This window comes from Cydia pomonella, chromosome 28 (genome assembly GCF_033807575.1).
Source record: "Cydia pomonella isolate Wapato2018A chromosome 28, ilCydPomo1, whole genome shotgun sequence".
Taxonomy (NCBI): domain Eukaryota; kingdom Metazoa; phylum Arthropoda; class Insecta; order Lepidoptera; family Tortricidae; genus Cydia; species Cydia pomonella.
The window spans coordinates 6,643,374-6,664,589 of record NC_084730.1 but is presented as its reverse complement, the minus strand read 5'-3'; the positions used below and the strand labels follow the sequence as shown (position 1 = coordinate 6,664,589).

Sequence of the window (21,216 nt, the reverse complement as noted above, 5' to 3'; positions counted from 1 at the left end):
TTGGGATTAGTTGTCAAGCGGACCCCAGGCTCCCATGAGCCGTGGCAAAATGCCGGGACAACGCGAGGAAGAAGAAGAGTAGTTTTGCACATTGTAATTTTGACAGAGTTAAATACTTACTTTTACTTGCCATAAATGTGGGCGATTATGCTGTTCATGAATCAGTTTAGCCACTTTTTTTTCTTATTCCTAACAGACCTCGCTAAACCTCGGCTTCTTAGGGGTGAATTTTTCGGTGCTTCGGAATAAATCGTCTACTATCACCATGCAAAGCAGCTTGTTTCCATCTTAAAGTGCAGCTTTCTTTTCCTGATATGCATGACTAAGCCACATTTCCCTACATTTAGTATTTACAAGCTTAAACGCTCGTACGCGTCGTATAAAACGCTAGTGTGGAACCGTCCTTACGGCAACGACATGTCAAAATTGACGTTTATTTCGATTCCACTGTGATCCCAACATCAAAGCCCAACATAATAATCTAACTGCTTCTGTCAATTATACGACATTCAAACGATATCTAAATGAGAACTTATCTAAACCAGAACTTATCGTTATCGTATCTCATTCTTCGAATCGGGCCGTTGACCACGAACGCTGTAACGGTCCGAAACGTCAGGGTGTATTTTACATTTATACGCGATAGTTTTATTTCATGAGTTTTTTTGAGGTTATAATACTATAATAAGAAAAATACAGTATGATATTCTCTGCCTTATTAATCTTATTATACTCCACTGCTAAGCAACTTTTGCCAAATTACTAGTGACTCTGTGAGTCCAAAAACTGATTTTAAAAAATCTATATAATTATTACTGGTGCTGCCTCAACACAATCCGCACAGGTCATGGCAGGTGCAATTATATGCGTCACAAATGGGGATGGAACGAGAGTCCGTTGTGTGGCTGCGGCCTTGAAAAACCAACCATCTAGCACATTGTTGAACGATGCCCAAAGAGACGTTTCCAAGGCAGCCCGGAGGAGCCTATACCAATTTGACACTGGACGCGGTCGGTTGGCTGCGTGGCCTGGATGTCGACTTATAATTTGTCCTATTCAGAAATGTGACTTATTTGAAATACTTGTATTTAAAATGCAAATACAAAATGCAAAATACCTATTTTGTATTTTGTATTTAAATACCTTTTAAAGAAAACTATTTTGTATTTTATTTCAAATAGTTCTTGGGACCTATTTTCTATTTTCAAAATACAAAATACTTTTTATTAGGTGAAGTAAGTAGGAGTTAGAGGTAAAATCTCTTCTGACGTTACAATCCTTGCAACTCTCTCATTCTTTTATGGCGACCGGTCTTGCCTAGTGGGTAGTGACCCTGCCTATGAAGCCGATGGTCCCGGGTTCAAATCCTGGTAAGGGCATTTATTTGTGTGATGAACACAGATATTTGTTCCTGAGTCATGAGTGTTTTCTGTTTTTTTTTTATATAGCGTATTTATTCACTATGATTTTTTTGAAACAGGGTTTAACACAATAAGCCACTATTGAAAACCTCTAGGGTTTATGTAATAGTTGGCGAGATCGCGCGGACTGATTCGCGTTTGCTTAATACTATTATTACATACTTAGTTATGTTTTCCTGTCGAAGCTGTTATTGTATCTATCGTTTAAATATCGACCTTATGTATATGTATTTAAGTATTTATAAATATTTATCATTGTCTAGTACCCACAACACAAACCTTAATGAGCTTATTACTGTGGGACTTAGTCAATTTGTGTAATAATGTTCTATAATAATGATTTATTTATTTATTATTTTAACATGGAACTGGTGAATCTGTTTAGTAACGCCGTAAATAACCACAAGCGTAGCGAGATATTAAAAATGTGGAATCTTAAGCATTGCAAGGGTTTCAAGGCACGAGAGGTAAACAAACTTTTCTGCCCTGGTGAAACACAAACGAGACGTTTTCACCAACCAACGAGAGGTATATACTATACAAATATAAATTAATGCTTTTAATAATTGACCGTTAAAAACCATCACTTAAAAGTCCATTCAACCGTTAAACATGGGGAGACACAAAATTTGTACTCTAGAGGACTGATATACACACTATTTTTAAAGAATAAAGAAAGCCTTTCCAACTTGTAAATTTCGAGCAATACTAACTTTTTAATTCAGACTAGGTATTTACTATTTAAGAGTACCTTTTATCGCAAAGTATTTGTATTTTAAAAAAGCATTTTGAAAATACCTATTTTGTATTTAGTATTTTAAATACAAATTTGAAAACTATTTTGTATTTTGCATTTGAAATAGTATATCAAGGAAGTATTTGTATTTTGTATTTAAATACTTTTTATAAACTATATTTCACATCTCTGGTCCTATTAGTATAAAAGTGTTGTGTCCCAAGAGAGGAAAAGTAGGAAATTGCGTGCCGCGTGTAAAATTGTTACTCGAGCCGAAGGCGAGGGTGGCAAACACGCGGGATGGAATGTCCTACGTTTCCTCCCGTGGTGCGCATACTATTTTTCTGCTCGACGGAGGCGGAAAGCGGCAACTTAAGCGGCAGAAAAATATATTACCTACAATGTTACGCCATACGCTTAAATATATAATTATCGAAACTGCTCACAAAAAATTACGAGAGCAGACATACGAAATAAAGTTTCATGAAGCTGAAATAGAGATCTTCGCTTCGCTCGGTCAATAATATTAGTAAGCATAGGTTTAACACATTCAGTGCCAGCTACGCGTTACGAGTGTAGCCAATGCCGTATGTAGTGCTTACGAACAGAGAACCCGCCTAGCGGCAGTGAATTGTATTAAGGTATAATTAGATATACGCTATTATTTTTTAATAAAACTCGAAAACAAATTGCCTGATAAACTTTTAATGAGATATTTCCTATAATATTCATATTCATAAGCCTAATTAAGAAAAAAAGTTATCGAAATGTCACGAACAATATACAAATAACCGCCGACGGCCATCTTGAATTGTTAATACTATATCGATTTTTCTGTCCGAGCAACATGGACATTACTTGTATCATAATCATGTGCATATTATTAGTCTCTATTTCAGTTGTTTTACTTTTACTTTTATATTGTAATCGTTTTATAAAGACTTATTGTGAATTAGGAGTTTAAAAGTCGGTTTTATTTAACAAAATAGTCATTAAGTTGAAACTGGAGCTATTCTTAGGGTTCCGTACCCAAAAGGTAAAACGGGACCCTATTACGACCGACCGACCGAAGACGACCAGTTTGGCCCAGTGGGTAGTGACCCAGCCTACGAAGCCGATGGTCCCGGGTTCAAATCCTGGTAAGGGCATTTATTCGTGTGATGAGCATGGATATTTGTTCCTGAGTCATGGGTGTTTTCTATGTATTTAAGTATTTATAAATATTTATATATTATATATATCGTTGTCTAAGTACCCTCAACACAAGCCTTATTGAGCTTACTGTGGGACTTAGTCAATTTGTGTACTAATGTCCTATAATATTTATTTATTTTTTATTTATTTATATGTCACGAGGCTGTATCTCATGAACCGTAACAGCTAGACAGTTGAAATTTTCACAGATGATGTATTTCTGTTACCGCTATAACAACAAATACTAAAAAGTACGAAACCCTCGGTGGGCGAATCCGACTCGCACTTGTCCGGTTTTTTTTAAATTAGTCTTCACTCTAAGCGCTACTTGCACCATCCCACTAACCCGGGGTTAACCGGTTAAACCGTTAATCCAGTGTCAAATTGTACTGGTAACCATGGTAACACCAGGTTTAACCGGTTAAACCCGGGTTAGTGGAATGGTGCAAGTGGCTTTAGTCGTTCTACAATAAGTATAACGATCCTTCTTCGGCAAACGCCAAATCAACAGTAAATTAATAATTGGGAAAAATTTCATTATTGGTCTAAAAAAAGCTTTTATTGCTGACTGTCCTTTTTCCACAGGCAATTAATACTCATCGAGACAATTCGTAAAACCCCAAACACAATTAGATTGCGTAGTGCGTTGTTTTATCACGGAGTTGCTATATCACCTCCTGTCTCCATCATCAGACCAGCTCGATGGTACAGTCAGCATCAAAAGTAGCGGATCAAATAACGTTTCATAAGTAACTACCATTCTGTAACAGCTTAACAAAAAGTGATGTCTTTAATATAGTCCAACTAAGACTGTAAAAGATATACTTTTGAACGCGAATTTTAGAAATTAATCTATATTTGGTGAAGCTATCCGGAATATGAGATACTTTTGGCGCGTTGTTTCATCCGCTACCTTTGATGCTGATTGTATCATAATAATGCAAAGTCGCCTAACTTACAAATGTATGTAAATTTTCAGCTTCCATGGAAGTCTGGCAGCTGGTCAAATTTAACTTGCAAGATTTGACCCACACTAACTAACAAACTTACATAATATTAACAGGGCAAGTTAAATAAAAGCTTGTCAAATGTATCGGGCTAACATAATCCAAGAAAAGTCTAGATATTATTTGCAAAACGTCCAAGATCCCAAAGCTGTCAGACCTTACTTATTTTCTCATGAATAAAATGTGTGGTATAATATATGTAGTGTTAGTACGTACTTTTAATGTCTGCATACTTGCTATATCGGCCTGATGGCCATTTGTCCGGTACAAGGTGCTAAAGGTAGGTAAAAATAATATAAACTTTTCTTAAATTCTTATGGCTGATTTTAATGTATGTTTTAGAAAATATTGTTACAAATAAAATAAACTGTGGCCCTAGTGAATAAGGGTACAAGGCTATAACCGCGAAAATCGAAGTTCGTCAATTGCGGGCATTTATCTCTGTCACTCTAATTACATCTTAGTGAGAGTAAGAGAGAAAGATCCCCGCAATTTGCTAATTTCGGTTTTCGCGGTAGACCCCCAAGTCTCGGGCAGCGCAGGTGTAAAAGGGTGTAAGTTCCACGTAACACTTATGCCCTTTTACACCTAAGCTGCGCGAGACTTGTACCCTACACACACACACACACAACAGTCACAACAGTCAGTGTCTACAGTTGATAATCAAAATTGCCAGACATTGCCGGCGGCACCCGGCGGTAACTTTTACCTTTGCTTTTACCAGACGCTTTAAGCTGTAAAAAAATATTGTAACTTTACTTAGATTCTTACTCTTGATTTTTATATATGATACTCTGGGAACTATTACAAAATATTTTGTAAACAGGCAGGCCAATTAGGGGGGCCCAACCATCCCCCAGACCCACATTAAGTTTCGCTAAGAGTATGAATACAATCGTGATAGTTAACCGAAACCACAAAAGCTGGAAAGTTGAATTTTGCACATCAGGTTACGTTTATAATGTATACGAGACCTGGAAGGGATTAAGAGGGGATTTTGAAAAAGCACACGGCGCGTAAGCGTAAGAGAGGCGTAAGCGTATAGTAATACGCGCGTAGAACAAAAGCGCTACGAGCACGCACAACTTCAAACAAGTCCGCACACGAAGCGTCGTCGTAGCGTAGCGTATGAAATTTCTGTCGTCATTACGACAGACGTAAAAAACAAAACTTCTGACATACTCATACAATAAAAAAATCTTCGTCTGACGAGAAAGTAAAATCTGACATTTTTAATCGCCTACATGATGACATTAAAGATTTGCCTATTAATTTATTTAAGCGTAGACTTAAGAACTGGCTCATTCAAGAATGTTTTTACTCTGTTGAAGAATATTTCGATTACTTTAGTTAGACATCATACTTGACACTTAATGGTATAATTAGTTATTGAATCTGTATTGTAGTTATGACATATTAGTAATATAATATAATTGTAATTTTGATAATTTTGACATTTTAGGAATACGTTACATTTAAGTGCATTAGAATATTAGATTTAAGTACTCTACTAAGTAATTATATATGTGATTTAAGTACTCTATTAAGTACTAGTACTAAGTAAGTTGCATGTTTTTTTTTAATATAATATTTAGGTACTTTTATAATAATTTTGCATGCCAGTTTCTGGTGGAATGTGTGTGACTACTATATATTTTAAACATCTTTTGTACCACATTTTAAAGCGAAATAAAGATATTTGTATTTGTATTTGTATTTGTAAATCGTCGATACATCCGCCGAAGACATCTGACGCCAGTGACGCCATGATTTCAACTAATAGGATTTCACTTATAACACGATTACACTTACACGACGCCCAGAACTCTACGCGTCTCGTACTCGTAACGCTTTTACGATACGCTTACGCGACGCCTACGCTTACGATCCGTGTGCTGAAGGCCTAAGGTGATAAATCCGCTACTTGACGCTAGATGTCACTACGAAATAACCCTATAATAATAAATTGGTAAGAAAACTGATGTATGAAGTGAGCACTCTATGCTTACATATTTCTCTACCAATGTCTGGCAAAGGAAATTGAAATGCACCAGAATATACTATTTACACTATTTCCAGCTTGCCCTTTTGACGAAAATAGAAACAACACTTATAAGCTTACTTATACACTCAATGGTATTGAAATTGAAGATGGTTATAGTCAGACCAAGTTAAGTTGGCAGCGCCCAGTCCAGCTTATGCAAGAGTTAATAGATTAGATTAGATTAGATTTATTTATTTCTTAAAGAAAAAGACACAGTATTTTACACAAAAGGATAAAACAAAGGCTTTCACTAAAAGATCGTCAACTTAACATTAAAACAAAAAATATAAAATTAATAAATAAAGAAATGTCACGACAAAAAAGAAAATGTCAATGTATACATAGCTAGAGACAACCTAGGTATTGTCGAAATGTCAAAAAGAATTTAAAAAACAAACATATTTACAAAAACACTAAGTTATAAATAACTTTATCTGTAAAAAAAATTAAATGAAAAATATAATGAAAATATATTATATGTCAACGATCTTAATTGCTAAAAATATTAATACAATGTCAATTCATATTAAATTAAATTAAATGTCACAGTTTTAAAATAGGGTCATAAATAAATTTAAAATAAATACATAATAAATTGTTTTTCGCTATATTCTTTAACGGAATATAGCGACATTTCTATTAAAAGTTCTTTCAGTTCGTGTGCAAACTTGTCATTCGAGGTTTCATTTCTGAGGCTGGCGGGTAGTCGCTCATATAAGGATGGGCCGATCACTCGCGGAGACTTATCTAACAATGCGAGCCGCCGCCGCACTGGTAGCAATCTCCCCGTCTGGCGGGTTATTCTGCCGGGCATATTTGCACGTTTAAACGAGTGAATATTTAGACGCGTGAACATAATTACCTCATATATGTATAGCGAGTAATGCGTCATTAGGTGGTACTTTTTGAACAACTCGCGACATGAGTACCTCGGATTCACACCTGCCAAGATACGTACGGCTCTTTTTTGTAGTTTAAATACTCTGTCTGAGTTTGTCGAGTTTCCATACAGAACTATACCGTACGACATGATTGAGTAAAAATATGCATAATAAATCTGAAGTAATGCATCACTAGAAACAATTGGTTTCAGTTTGCGCAGTGCAAATAAAGCACTGCACAGTCTTTCACACAACTGGTCTATGTGTGCTTTCCAGTTTAGTTTGGCGTCCATTATGAATCCGAGGAATCTAGTTGAGTCGCAGCGTGGCATCGGACTCTGCATTTGTGGGATATTTGTGATATTTCCGGTTGAAAACAGCATCACGTTGGATTTCGTAACATTGAGGATGAGACCGTTTGACGAGAACCACTCATGTAGTTGGCTGCATATCAGTGACAGTTTTTGTTCAAGCAGTGGGTATGTGGGCGCATTTACTATCACAGTGGTGTCATCGGCAAACAGCACCATTGTACCATCAGCAACGGAAGCAGAAAGATCATTGATGAACGTCAAAAACAAGGTGTTCCCGAGTGACGAACCTTGAGGTATTCCTAGTTCTAGTTTACCTGCCATTGATTTAAGGTTTTTACCCTCAATTTTGACCTCAACTGTCTGTTTTCTGCTATCTAAGAAAGATGTAAATAGCCTATGAACATTATTTTTTATTCCGTAGTGCTTTAACTTCTCTAGCAATAAGTCATGACTAATCACATCAAACGCTTTAGATAGGTCACAGAATACCCCTGCCACCTTGTCCTTTATGTCTAATGCTGTTGTTATGCAATCATGTATTTTTAATGCAGCTGTTGTAGTAGACCTATTTTTCCTATATGCATATTGTTTGTCTGTCAGTAAGTCATTTGTCTCTAGATGGTTCATTAAACATTTTGATAATATTGATTCAATTAGTTTTGAAATATTAGGTACAATAGTTATTGGTCTATAATTATCCACAGAACTTTTTTCGCCCTTTCCCTTATAAACTGGACATACTCTAGTGCTTTTCAGTACATCAGGGTACACACCGCAAGAGAACATAGTGTTTATTAATTTTAATAGTATCCCCGCAATAATCGGCCATATGCACTCGAGTAGGTTCAGAGATATGTCATATACATCTAGGGTGGTCCGAGCTCTCAACATAGACCTCAGGGTTTGAGTTAAGTCTGTGAGTGTAATAGTAGGGAGGACAAAATTAGGTATATCTGCATTTTCAAGGTAATTTCGCAGGTACTGTACAGAGTCCGATTTTCTTATATTGTTAATTTTGTATTTTGAAGCTATTGTAAGAAAGTGTTGGTTCAAGTGTTCTGGTACATTGCAAGGCGGTACAGTGTGTCCACTTTCATCTTTAAGTAAGATGGTAGTCCCCGAAGGTTTTCTGGACGTTTCGTCGTTTACTACGCGCCACATTTCCTTCGGCGGATTCTTACTATTGACTATTCGGTTTGCATAGTATTCTCGCCGAGCACTAAGAGTTTCAGCTTTGATGCGATCTGCTTGGTTATTGATGCATTCAGAGATATTCGTTAGTTCCGGATATTGACGTTTTATTTCTGTCAGATCATTATATATATATATAATAATAATACATTTCTTTATTTCGACCAACAAGGATCAAGGAAGAAGGTTTACATGACATTAGAGTGTACAACTAATTCGCCATGAAAGTTACTTAAGTACAGTCGCCATCAGACATATCGGAGCGGCCAAGGTGCTCACAAATATCTGAACACGCCTCTATTGTCAAGACGTGTCAAGAGTGCGTGTTCAGATATTTTTTATCACCTCGGCCGCTCCTATATATCTGTTACGACTGTACATTTATAACAATGAAATTGTCGCAATAAATTCATGGCGCTTACGCGTTTAGGTCGCGAGATTCACGCTCCGCTTCTATAGTTTGTTATCAAACAACATTCAACAGGCGCAAAATACATTGTTATTATTATTTCCTTTATTTCTATTTGTTCTTAGGATGAAGTTTTTTACAATATGGATATAAAGTAAAATATAAAAACACATTAAAAAACAATACAAAACACATAAACACACTGTAAAAAACCTAACCTAGGGTGCCGCCAGCAGCGGGGCAAGGCCCAAGGTGCCCGTGGTCAGAGCCGCAGAGAGAGGAACCGCCTGACTATCCGCGCCGTGTCCAAGATCACCGCCTTCTGACGACCCTTGATCCAACCACCTAGCGAGAGTCTCTCAAGGTGCTGGTTATTATAAACTGTATATACAGATGTCAATCACTGTCGTCAAGCTCACCATACTTATTAACCTATCGAATGAGCTAATGCTTTTACGGATACTGGAAAGCGATATGTAAACATACTACATACCTATACGAGGCCTGGACGTTAGTGAGATAACGATATGAGTTGTGCTGGTGTCCGACTTTATTACCTGCATGTAAATGAGTTTCACAGGATTATCCACCTGGTTTCTTGAGCTTAATAGTCGCCTCCAAACCTCCCCTTATAGCGACCCCTTTCCTCACACAAAGTTTACCTTAAGTTCATATTAGCCTCACTGGATCACTGGTCACTCTGAGTACTGATAACGTTGGTCACAATCTACAAGAGACACATCATTTTATTTATTTATTTAATCTTTATTGCACAAAAGAAAACCTTATAGTACAAAAGGCGGATTCATCATTATTCTAATAACACCATAAGAACGTCCTTAACTTGATGTAACATCATTATCATTAAGATGATATTTGTAAAATTTGACGATTTAAAAGTGCTTGTTGCTAGGCCTATTTGAATAAAGAATATTTTGACTTTGACATCTACCCTCTCAACTTCAGCCAAAAAATCCTCATAACCTAGAAGCGGTTATTTAACTTAAACGTGACTACTAGCGCCATCTACTCCATGACGTTGGCAAATATTAGCCGGTTCGCAATACGTTCGCGACAATCACAATGAAAATATCAACGATGATCAAACTCTGGTCAACGTGGGACTCGAACCCACATCTTTGGATTGCCGGTCCAATGCGTTACCAATTGCGCCAGCTGACCATCCGTCATTCACAGCGAATTTAACCATTGCAACTGTGACAACGTCACTAGCGACATCTGCACTTCTAGGTTTACAACTTCAACCAACTCTGAGGACATTATTATTTCCATTATTTTTATTACAAACTTTTATTGTAAAGTAGTAATAAAATACTAACTTACTAAGGGCCTGTTTCACCATGTCCAAGTAAAGCCCTGAATAAGCTACTTGTCACTTATCTGACGAATAAAGTCATCGTTGCCGTTTCACAATCTTAGGCTTAACTGGTAGATAAAGTGATAAGTTTTGCAGGAAGTTTTATCTGGCAGTTCATTTATTTGTCAACTAGCTATCCAATACTTTACTTGGACATTGTAAAACAGGCCCTAAGTATTGCTTCATATTGTATGTATCCTACCTTAGGTTTATGCTTGTACTGTAGGTATTTTTTTTTTTTTTTTTTTTTTTTTTTTTTTCTTTTATTAAGAAACAAACGGTCGTTTACAATATGCGGTATTATTAACTGTTGCATTTTAAAGCTAGACCTACGGTTTCCTTAATTAAATATAAGAGTGCTAGATTTTAAACAGTTTTTTTTTTTTTGCTACATAGCATCTGAGTTTTGTATATGTATATATAGTTACTGAACAATTATAATAAATTCTAAGCTTAATTAAATTAAATACCTGCAGAGTTAAGTACTACAATTATATACGCCATACACTATTGTGCCATTCACTATATAGGTATATATTTGATACAGGTATTATATTTAATTATATAAAATAAAATAAATACCTAATTATTTTTTTCACAAACAAATGCTTTCTTTAAAGATACTATATTACAATGAAAAACATCAATATTAGAAAGATTTACGCATTCATTATAAAGTCTACAAGCACGCCTTATAAACATATTTCGTGCATAACAAGTTCTGCTAAATGGGACAGCAAATAATTCCTTTTTGCGACATTTACGCTGACGCGCACGAGGGACTTTAATATTTATTTGTTGAAGTAGTGAGGGAATCTCCAATTTAGAGTTTAAGATTTTATAAAGTAAAACCGAGTCTACGCAGTCGCGGCGGTCTTGAAGAGACTGAATTTTATGGTACTGCAATGAGGAGTGGTAATCAACGTAGTTTTGTCCAGTCCTAAAATCTAACGTTTTTACAAACTTCTTTTGGAGCTTTTCGATTCTGTTAATATGGACAGCATGAAATGGCTTCCAAACAGCTTCCAATAGGTATACCAATTTTCTTTTACATGTCTTTAACCTTGGAGGTTCATAACATACATTATGTATAATATCTTTTAGTAATAAGATATTATGCACTTTTGACATATTGTATCATATATGACTGTATTGTTCTAAACAAAAAACTTTTTCTCTGTGCCGGTTCTATACTTAGTAATAATAGTTCAATGCCAATACCTATATTAAAACGGGTGACGCAGTAAAGTATCTACTGTACTTGATGAATAAACAAACGGATATATTCCAGATTTAGACCGTGTTATAGTTTTTATTTAGGCCAATAATTATTAAAGGACTACATTATTTATTGGACAAGGGACGCCTACACATGAAATGTAGACGTTGGAGTAACATAAGGGCGGTGTCAGACTATCGTTTTATATACGAGCGTACGCGTACGAGCGTGTAAGATCGTATAGACCAAATGTAGGGGAAAGTAACGCGCGTGTAAGATCGTATAGACCAAATGTATGGGAAAGTAACGTGCGTGTAAGATCGTATAGACCAAATGTAGGGGCTCATTATTTCGCGGATTAGGAAAGCAATATCTTTCGAATTTAACCTGTCGTGAGACATACGAACATTAAACTAATTTTACGGTTATACTCACGTGTTTTTAGCCTTTAGTTCGTTTTCATAATTACGATTTCGTAATTGGCTACGTAAGTGGAATTATTTCTCGCTGTTTCATAATTCATTATCAAAGAAGTTATTTGCGTATGTCCTATAATATTTATTTATTTATTTGCTGGTTCGTAACCGAGTTTCGTAGTTAACTACGAAATAAGATTTTTTTTCCGTGTTCGTAGTGAATTGGCTACGAAACGTGAATTATTTTTCACTGCTTAGTCATTAATTATCATACAAGAATTTAATTATTGTTTTAGTAATCGGGTTTCGTAGGTAACATATAGTGTTAGTATGTACTTTTAATGTCTGAGTCTAAGTCGAATTATTTTTTGCTGTTTCGTAATTAATTACCTATCAAAGAAGAATGTATTTTCTGTTTTTGTAATCGAGTACTTTTTCTTCGTTCGTAGTTAATTACGAAATTCAATCGTTTTTTCACCTTTCGTAATTAATTATTAAGCAAGAATTTATTAGACTAATCTCATTCCTTGGTATAAACTTTTCTGTCGAGGTTCTAACCTCCTTCATCAAAGTTAAAGAAAAGAAAGAAGATCCATTGGTGTCATTTTAAATTCTTTCCACTTCTTCTTTTAAAATATGGCCTCCATCAAATCTATGATGATTCTGCTAATGTCAAGTCGTTTTTCAGTATTTACTTTTAAGTGTGTTCGCAGAGCATAACTTTGGAGCATAACGTTGTTCAGTAGTTGCTTTTAGTAAAGACTGGTCTTTACTAAAAGCGAAGATGGATTGCCGGGTGTTGATTAAAACATGGTTAAACGCGTTTCAACATTAGTTTTTCATTAGCTGTTACGATCCAACCTTTTAGTATTAGCGCCGCTCAAACATGTCAATCATCATAAAACAATATAACTAAAGTCAACCGCATATAAAAACTACAATAAATATTGTTAATTTATTATAAATCGTTTCCATTATAAACAAAAATTCAAGAAATAAGTTCACACAAATAAGCGCGTGAACAGCTGCACACTCCTACGTCAGTTCACTCGTAGAGTCCGTCTAAGCTAAATTTACACCAAATTTTTGACATTAAAGATGATATTGCCACACTTTATCATTGCACATGCCATTCAGTTTCAGCACATCATGATTCATCGTAGTAAATTACACGTTGGTTCACTCTTGTTCGGGATTATGCTTACCAAACAACCATCGTACCTCTACGAAAGACTCACGTCACGCTCTCCCGTAAACACGTAAGGCAAACACGTAGTTTCCTTGGCAGCTTCCAGTACGCAGCCACGCAGTGCTAGAATAATTTCCCGCCACCAATAAGAAATGCCAATAGATACGTGTTCAAATCTAAACTGAAACTGCACCTACTTAAGGAACAAACGACCTCCACCTAGTCGACCTATACCTACACCCACTTGTATTTGTACCGACTTCTTTGCTTCTATATGTATTAATGATGTATTGTGTTTGTATTTATTTATAAACATTTTTTTTCATTATTTTTTCAATTTTAAAGTTACTCGCCAAATTGCTTATGCGGTTTGTTGGCGAGACAGCGCTCATTTTTTACATTTTTATGCACCTAAAAAGATCGAGTAGGTACCGTACCGTAAAACTACCCAACTATAGTCCAATACTGCAACTATGGTCCACAAGTTCAAAAGGAAATTAAGTATCTATACCAATGTTCCTTTTGGTTTACTCCTAGTTTTACCTTCCATTTATAAACATAATTTGCCTTAGAACTACAAAAATATAGTAAAATACACACCTGAACGAGAAAAATTGAGTTTATTTGTGGACCATAGTTGGGAGCTTTGGACTATAGTTGGGTGGTTTTACGGTACTTAACTTAACCCCTTACCGGATATGCAACCATATATGGCTGACATAATACTATGTCTTGGTTTTCTTATAAATAAATTACAATGTTAACTGCATATTTATTATTGTTGTGTTGTTTTGTGTTGTGAGTGTCAATGGGTACACTGAAGCGTCGCAATACTACTCATGTGCTGCGACACATGCTGAGTGTTATCCTTTTCTGGAACCCCGCAGCACTGTAACTTCTAATTTACCTAGATTTAAGCCTTTTTTAGGGTTCCGTAGTCAACTAGGAACCCTTATAGTTTCGCCATGTCCGTCTGTCTGTCTGTCTGTCCGAGGCTTTGCTCCGTGGTCGTTAGTGCTAGAAAGCTGAAATTCGGTATGGATATATAAATCAATAAAGCCGACAAAGTCGTCCAATAAAATCTGAAAATTTAATTTTTTTTAGGGTACATCCCCTACACGTAAAGTGGGGGTGAACATTTTTTTTCGCTTCAACCCTAGTCTGTGGGGTATCGTTGGTAAGGTCTTTCAAAACTAATAGGGGTTTTCAACAAACATTTTTTGATAAAGTGAATATATTCGGAGATAATCGCTCCGGAAGAAAAAAAAATGTGTCCCCCCCTCTAACTTTTAAACCATAGGTCCAAAAAATATGAAAAAAATCGTGGAAGTAGAGCTTAAGAAAGACATTAAATGAAAACTATAGCGGACATTATCAGTTTAGCTGTTTTTGAGTTATCGCAAAAAGTTTCCCCTTCATAGTAAAAAGACGTACACAGTTCATCCCTTAGTTAACAATCTACCATACTTTAAGCTCCAGTTTAGCTTATTGTGACGGAAGAGTAACTACGGAACCCTACTCTGAGCATGGCCCGACTTGCTCTTGGCCGGTTTTTATTATTGGTGTTGTGTATGTATGTTTCGAATAAAAGCGTCATTCATTCATTCAGAGCAACCTTGGTCCGACTCTAAGATACAAGCACCTAAGCACAGTGGTCAAGCGTAACCTAATCGATTTAAACAGTATTGAGGTTACATGACCTACATTATTTAATCGTAGACAAATCAATATACATACGCCACGGTACGTAGGCGGAAACACATGGACATGGGACATTTACGATGGATATTCTATAGTTACTTCCACAGTCCGTCTAAGCATAGATAAATACGTAAGCTAAGGGTGCTCGCTACCTACCTACATCAGTTTTTCGTTTTTTTTTTTACTTACTCGTAATCGTAGGTGTTAGACCTTATAAAACCCGCCGCGTCTGTCTGTCTGTATTTGGATAAACGTAATAAACATAAGAGCCTCGGTAGAGAATGCCATTTTGTACCATTATTTGGCGTTGAAACTCCACTAGGTACCAGCGCGCACAAGTTGTTTGCAGAAATCGCGAAGCGTCTGGCTGACGTAACAGGCGACCGAAGGGCTGGCGGCTTCCTCGCACAACGTATCAGTATTGCGATACAATGACGAAATGCCGCCAGCACCCTTGGTATGCCAAGGGCCTATTTTATGTTTAAAGCTAGTTATAGTAATCCCCTCTATATGTATTGTTATTCATGATGTAGGTATATTGTTATTGTAAATAAAACAAATTTATAGTAAAATAATTCAATTTAAATATACTTAATACTACAAATAACTAAATATAGTAACGTAAAAACAATTAAATTTTTAGTTTTAGTCAAATTGAATACCCGATGGCGACTATTTTTGTAACTCCATTTTTAAGTTAGCTTGTTTGCAATCATTAATAGTTATTTGTTTTACAAGGGGGTAAAGTTGTTGTTTAACCGCTCGTGCTAATGTCGATACCCGAGCAAGCAGAAGATTCAAAAATTTAACCACGAGCGTAACGAATGGTCCGTGAAGGGAATCTTGATCGTTGCGAGGGGTTAAAAACCCAAAGGGTAAAACGGGACCCTATTACGAGTGTTACTGTCCGTCCGTCTCTCATGAACCGTAATAGCTAGACAGTTGAAATTTTCACAGATGATGTATTTCTGTTGCCGCTATAACAACATATACTAAAAAGTACGGAACCCTCGCTGGGCGAGTCTGACTCGCACTTGTCCGGTTTTTTTCACCACATCAACGCGAATACTATCTATGCAATACCAAAAAGCCAACTGGGTGTGGTGAAAAATACTGTAGTTACCGGCAACCCTGCCTAAACGTGATGGGACTAGAAATTAATCGTTTCCTGTGATTATTCGATAGCAATTACAGTCCATTTGCGATGCGCTGTCTAATTGGAGTAATCATCGCTTTTGACCACAAATACAAACTGTTACAAACAAGGAAAATAACGTTATTTTTTCTATAAAATTCCGTTTCGGGAGAAAACGTTTTCCGATAACTAAATCTTAACAAATCATTTTGATTTTGATATCGATCGCTTCAGCATAATATATTCTAGGTTTACAAGTTTCGCTTGTTTGAAAATAAAATTGTTTTGCTAATTTTGAAGCAAGGTCACTGCCCACTAGGCCAGACCGGTCATTAAACCAAAATTACATCTATTTTCCAAAATAGGTTCTGGTACATCCACCTGGTTTTCTACTTCATTATTTTCTCTGCTTGAGTGCTTTTCGGTGACGAATTTTTTTTACCCTCCCTATGATTTTCTCATTGATCATCTGATTTCACGGAATTTTTCCCTGATCATTTACTAAGGGATGACACACGTTAGAACGTTCCAAGTCCGGGCCGGGGCGTCCGACACTTCGTTTTCAATGAAGGGTGATCGGTGATCAGTGTGATCACGTGATCAGTATCGAGCGCCCCGGCCCGGACGCGGAATGTTCTAACTTGACTCATCCTTAACCTCCTTGCATCACATCCTCAATAGACTCATATCTTGCATCGGGAAAAGAAATTCCCTAAAAAATCAAGTTTTTTGTTCCAGAAAACCATGGAAAATGGGCGCGACATCGAACCAGAGTTCACTGTCAAGAAACTCACCAGCCTATTGGAGCGGGCGCCGCGGCTCGGGAGGGATACAAAAGGGCTCGGGAAAGAGACAAAAGATCGCGTCACGTACGAGAGCGAGAGGCTGACGAGCCACAGTGAGGCGTCGTCGAGAAGGAACAGCGACGATGGGGGGAGGGCGAGGAAGGAGGGATTTAGGGGAGGTAAGATAGAAAGAGACAAAAAATCGCGTCACATACGAGAGGCTGAATAGGCACAGCGAGAAGTCGTCGAGGAGGAACAGCGGCAACGGGGGAAGGGTAAAGAAGGAGGGCTGTAGGGGAAGTAAGACAGAAAGAGACAAAAGATCGCGTCACGTACGAGAGTAAGAGGCTGATTAGTCAAGTCACAGCGAGGCGTCGTCGAGAAGGAATAGCGACGATGGGGGGGGGGGGGGGGGGCGAGGAAGGAGGGATGTAGGGGAGGTAAGATAGAAAGTGACAAAAGATCGCGTCACTTACGAGAGCGAGAGGCTGACTAGTCAAGTCACAGCGAAGCGTCGTCGAGAAGGAACAGCGACGATGGGGTGAGGGCGAGGAAGGACCCCTCCTTCCCCTGGAGGGAGTGCGGGAAGGAAGAGCTTAGGGTGGGGGGGGTAAGTCTTGAAATGATTTACTGCAAAAAATACTCTGGGACTAAGCAGATATAGAAAAACCGGCATATGTTTCTAGGAAAACCAGTCAACATCTTGTATTTTCCTTACAGATGGCACCGCCTCAGAACCACCCACAGCCAACGTGACCAGCCTTAACGCATGGAACGACCTAGCCAGTTCCACTTCCACCACTAGGACGGAACTCAGTTCCGATGGTACGGTGGAAGACCAGGTACAGTCATCATTATCATTGTCATATACGTCTCTTCGAAGATCCCTTCAAGATTCCTGCATTTCTACCCACAAATGAATTGCAGAAACAGTTTTAATTACTAGATCAAAGGTCATCCGAAAGATTTGAATGAAGTCCTTACATGTACCGTCTTCACCCAACGGTTTCCAGGCATTGGTTATAAATACATAACGTCGTCATACTAGGAGACTTACGACGGTACTTTTATTGACCACCACAACCAGTGGTAGGATAAATTACCAGCGTTAATACATGGAACGACCTGGTCAGTTCCACTTCCACCACTAGGATTGAACTCAATTAATTCCGATGGTACAATATACCACGTACTGTCATTTTCATTAATGTCCTGTACGTCTCTTCAAAGATCCCTTCAAGCCGGTTCCTGTGTTTACATGCCCGTTTTGGGGGACCTATCTCATATTGTGTCCTTCAGTATTTACTACACTCAAGAATATTAAATTGACCATAAATGAAGTAAAAATACTGAGATACTGGCGACATACTATTTCTCAAAATGGGCATAGTTAACAAATTATTTATAAACTGGAAAATTATGGCATAACCCTCAGATGATCTAATCCAAAGCTATATTTTCCACCAGTCCAACCTCGTGCATCCAGGTTCAGCTCTCCCAGGCACTCCCATGCATATCAAGGAGCCATGGAAGTCAGCAGACAACCTGGCTCCTGACGCTGCCTTCGGCACTTCACTGGCGGACATCATGGAAAGCCCTGCTAATAAGGTAGGATAATTCAAATGAAAGTTTAATAACCTCGCTCACAAAATGTGTCAATCTAAGAACCGAATCTGGGGACGAGACCTGGCCCCGTAGATACCACTCGTTAGGCCCTAAACAAGGACCGCCACGACAAAGATCAAAGCAATAAAAACTCGTTCTCAAAATGTGTCAATCCAAGATTTAAATCTGGGTTTCTACCTATCTATTTAGGGTCTAAAGCCTGGGGCTATCAAGGTAAGATAATTATAATGAAGATCAAAGCAAAACAATTTTATAAAATGTGACAGTCCGGGAATCAAATGTAAGGCCTCTTATTCCTCTCTATGGACTTTTATTTGCATTCAATATTTGCACAATTCTATGCGTGGATAATTTAATGAATTATACACTGAGATTCTCACTCCGTGAAATTCTCTGGAATTAAACAAAACTTTCATTTTTGAAATAGAAAATGTCAATCTCCAATTGCCCATACAAAAATATGATATGATTCCGAAAATTTTCCTTGTAGAAATTTCTGAATTTTGAACTTTCCAACAGGACAGCAGTAGTTATACTTTTGGAATTCTAAATGCATTCTACCTAACTAGAGGTCCCAGCGCGCACAAGTTTTTTGGAGAAATCGCGAAACGTCTGGTTGACGTAACTGGTGACCGAAGAGCTGGCGGCTTCCTCGCACAACGTATCAGTATTGCGATACAACGAGGAAATGCCGCCAGCATCCTTGGTACAATGCCTCAAGGGCCTATTTTAGATATAAGCTAGTTATAGTAATCATCTGTATATATACATTATGTATATTGTTATTGTCAATAAATAGATTTTTCTCCACTAGAGGAATTAAAACTTGTCACCAAGCTTCTCACTAATTGGTCGTTATAAACTGTCAATCTGTCATTCCCTGCATAATGATTGCCGAGCCGTCACCTGCACGATTCTGTGGGAAAGAACAAGTGTTTAGTGGCCAAGGCCGAGAAACGGAGCATGCTGTGGTTTATTGGTTTTTTCAAGTTTTTGTTTAAGTTAAATATGAAAAGATAATTAACTACTTAAGCCTAGCGTTTAGATCTTTATATGAAACATCATCTAAAAAGTCTAAATTGTAAGGATCTGTTTCACAAAGTCTAGTAGGTACTAGGTAAAGTCTAGGTAAAGTATTGGATAGTAGCTTATTAAGGACTTTACTTGGACATTCTGAACCAGACCCTAAGCCTGAAGACCAATACTGGATTGACCAATATGCAATTTAAGAGTACTAGATAGGAAGTGCACCAAAATCTCAGTAACCGGTAGGGGAGGGCCTAAAGAGAGAGGACATCATGGTCTAAAAATGGTTTGGGCATCAAGATGTAATCCGGTACTGTTCATAAAAAAACTAATCATCAGAATAGGGTTGTTTCCATCTACAAATCTTAGGGCAGAATTGTATCCCAATAAATTCTTTTGGATTATAAGAACGTGTTAAACTACTTTTAGGGGACCTGTAATGACCATATTTTTGTAAAAATTGAATTTAAAATATCTTTTGGCACACGTCACGTGACCAAACTCGAAACGTCATTGAAGATTCTGATGACGTCACAACTCTTGGATTGACACTGTTGACAGTTAGGCGATAAACAACAAATGACTAATGTCAGTTGACAGTTCGTATCTTGTACTTGCGTATGTAGTTATCAAAGAGCATATAATCACTACGTTTTAGTAGTTATGTGTCAAACCGTAAACTGTGACGTCACACAATTTCCAAAGAGCGTTTTGTGCGCGAAAGCGTCTGTCAAAATATATTTTGTTAATTTAACATATTTAAAGCCGTTTTTAGTATAAAAGTTAAATTTTAGGGCACCTTTTAGTTAATATAGAACGTAATACGAGCATTTCAAAAAATTGGAAACAACCCTATTACTATTAGGTATCACAACTATAATGTGGCCCTAGTGAAAAAGGGTACAAGTCTCTGGCAGCACAGGAGTAAAGGGGTGTAAGTTCCACGTAACGCTTATGCCCTTATATACCTAAACTGCCAGAGACTTGTACCCTTTTTCACTAGGGCCACAGTATTATAAACGCAGAAATAAGTTGTGGTTTTTTTACCTTCTTAACTGATGCTCTACTATATTTATTATTTTTGAAGTAGGCATATTACAATGCGCTTATAAACATCAAATAAAGCTACGCCGGCTCTAACCATACATTTTTTTTGATCTTCAAATAAAATTAATGGATGGTAAAGTGAAAAGTGGATACCTTGGAGCAACACCGGCTTTCGACACGTTGGAGGGAGGATCCCAAGCGATATCTTAACGTATAAATCTTTCTGCCATTTTTTGCGGGGGGAAACGTGCACACAGTCGCACTTCTTACTTACTACATACAAAATCCTGTAATGACGACACAAATACATACAAAATGACACACGTCAAAGAAAAACCTTGCACACCTCGATCTCTTTTTGTGTACGGACGAGTCAATACGCACCGCGCTGTGCCCAGTTGGGCATGTGCTTCGGCAGAGGGGAAATAGTGCGAATGCAGACTCCCTTACCGGTGTTGCTCGATGCAACATACGGAATATGGAAGGGAGAGGTAAGG

General features: G+C 37.4%; 1 protein-coding gene and 1 non-coding gene across 2 annotated transcripts in view; one reads left to right on the top strand and one right to left on the bottom strand.

The window, feature by feature from the left end:
• The window catches only part of LOC133533078 (anoctamin-4), a 66,736-nt gene that overhangs the window by 16,085 nt on the left and 29,435 nt on the right, over positions 1-21,216 (top strand). Inside the window, exons 2-4 of the mRNA XM_061872019.1 lie at positions 16,974-17,199; positions 17,741-17,862; positions 18,488-18,628. Of these exons, the coding sequence (XP_061728003.1) occupies positions 16,980-17,199; positions 17,741-17,862; positions 18,488-18,628 (483 nt within the window). The 5' untranslated portion in view covers positions 16,974-16,979. The remainder of the gene's footprint in view (positions 1-16,973; positions 17,200-17,740; positions 17,863-18,487; positions 18,629-21,216) is intronic.
• Trnaa-ggc (transfer RNA alanine (anticodon GGC)) lies at positions 10,308-10,379 on the bottom strand. The gene has a single exon. It is a non-coding gene; the product is annotated as a tRNA-Ala (tRNA).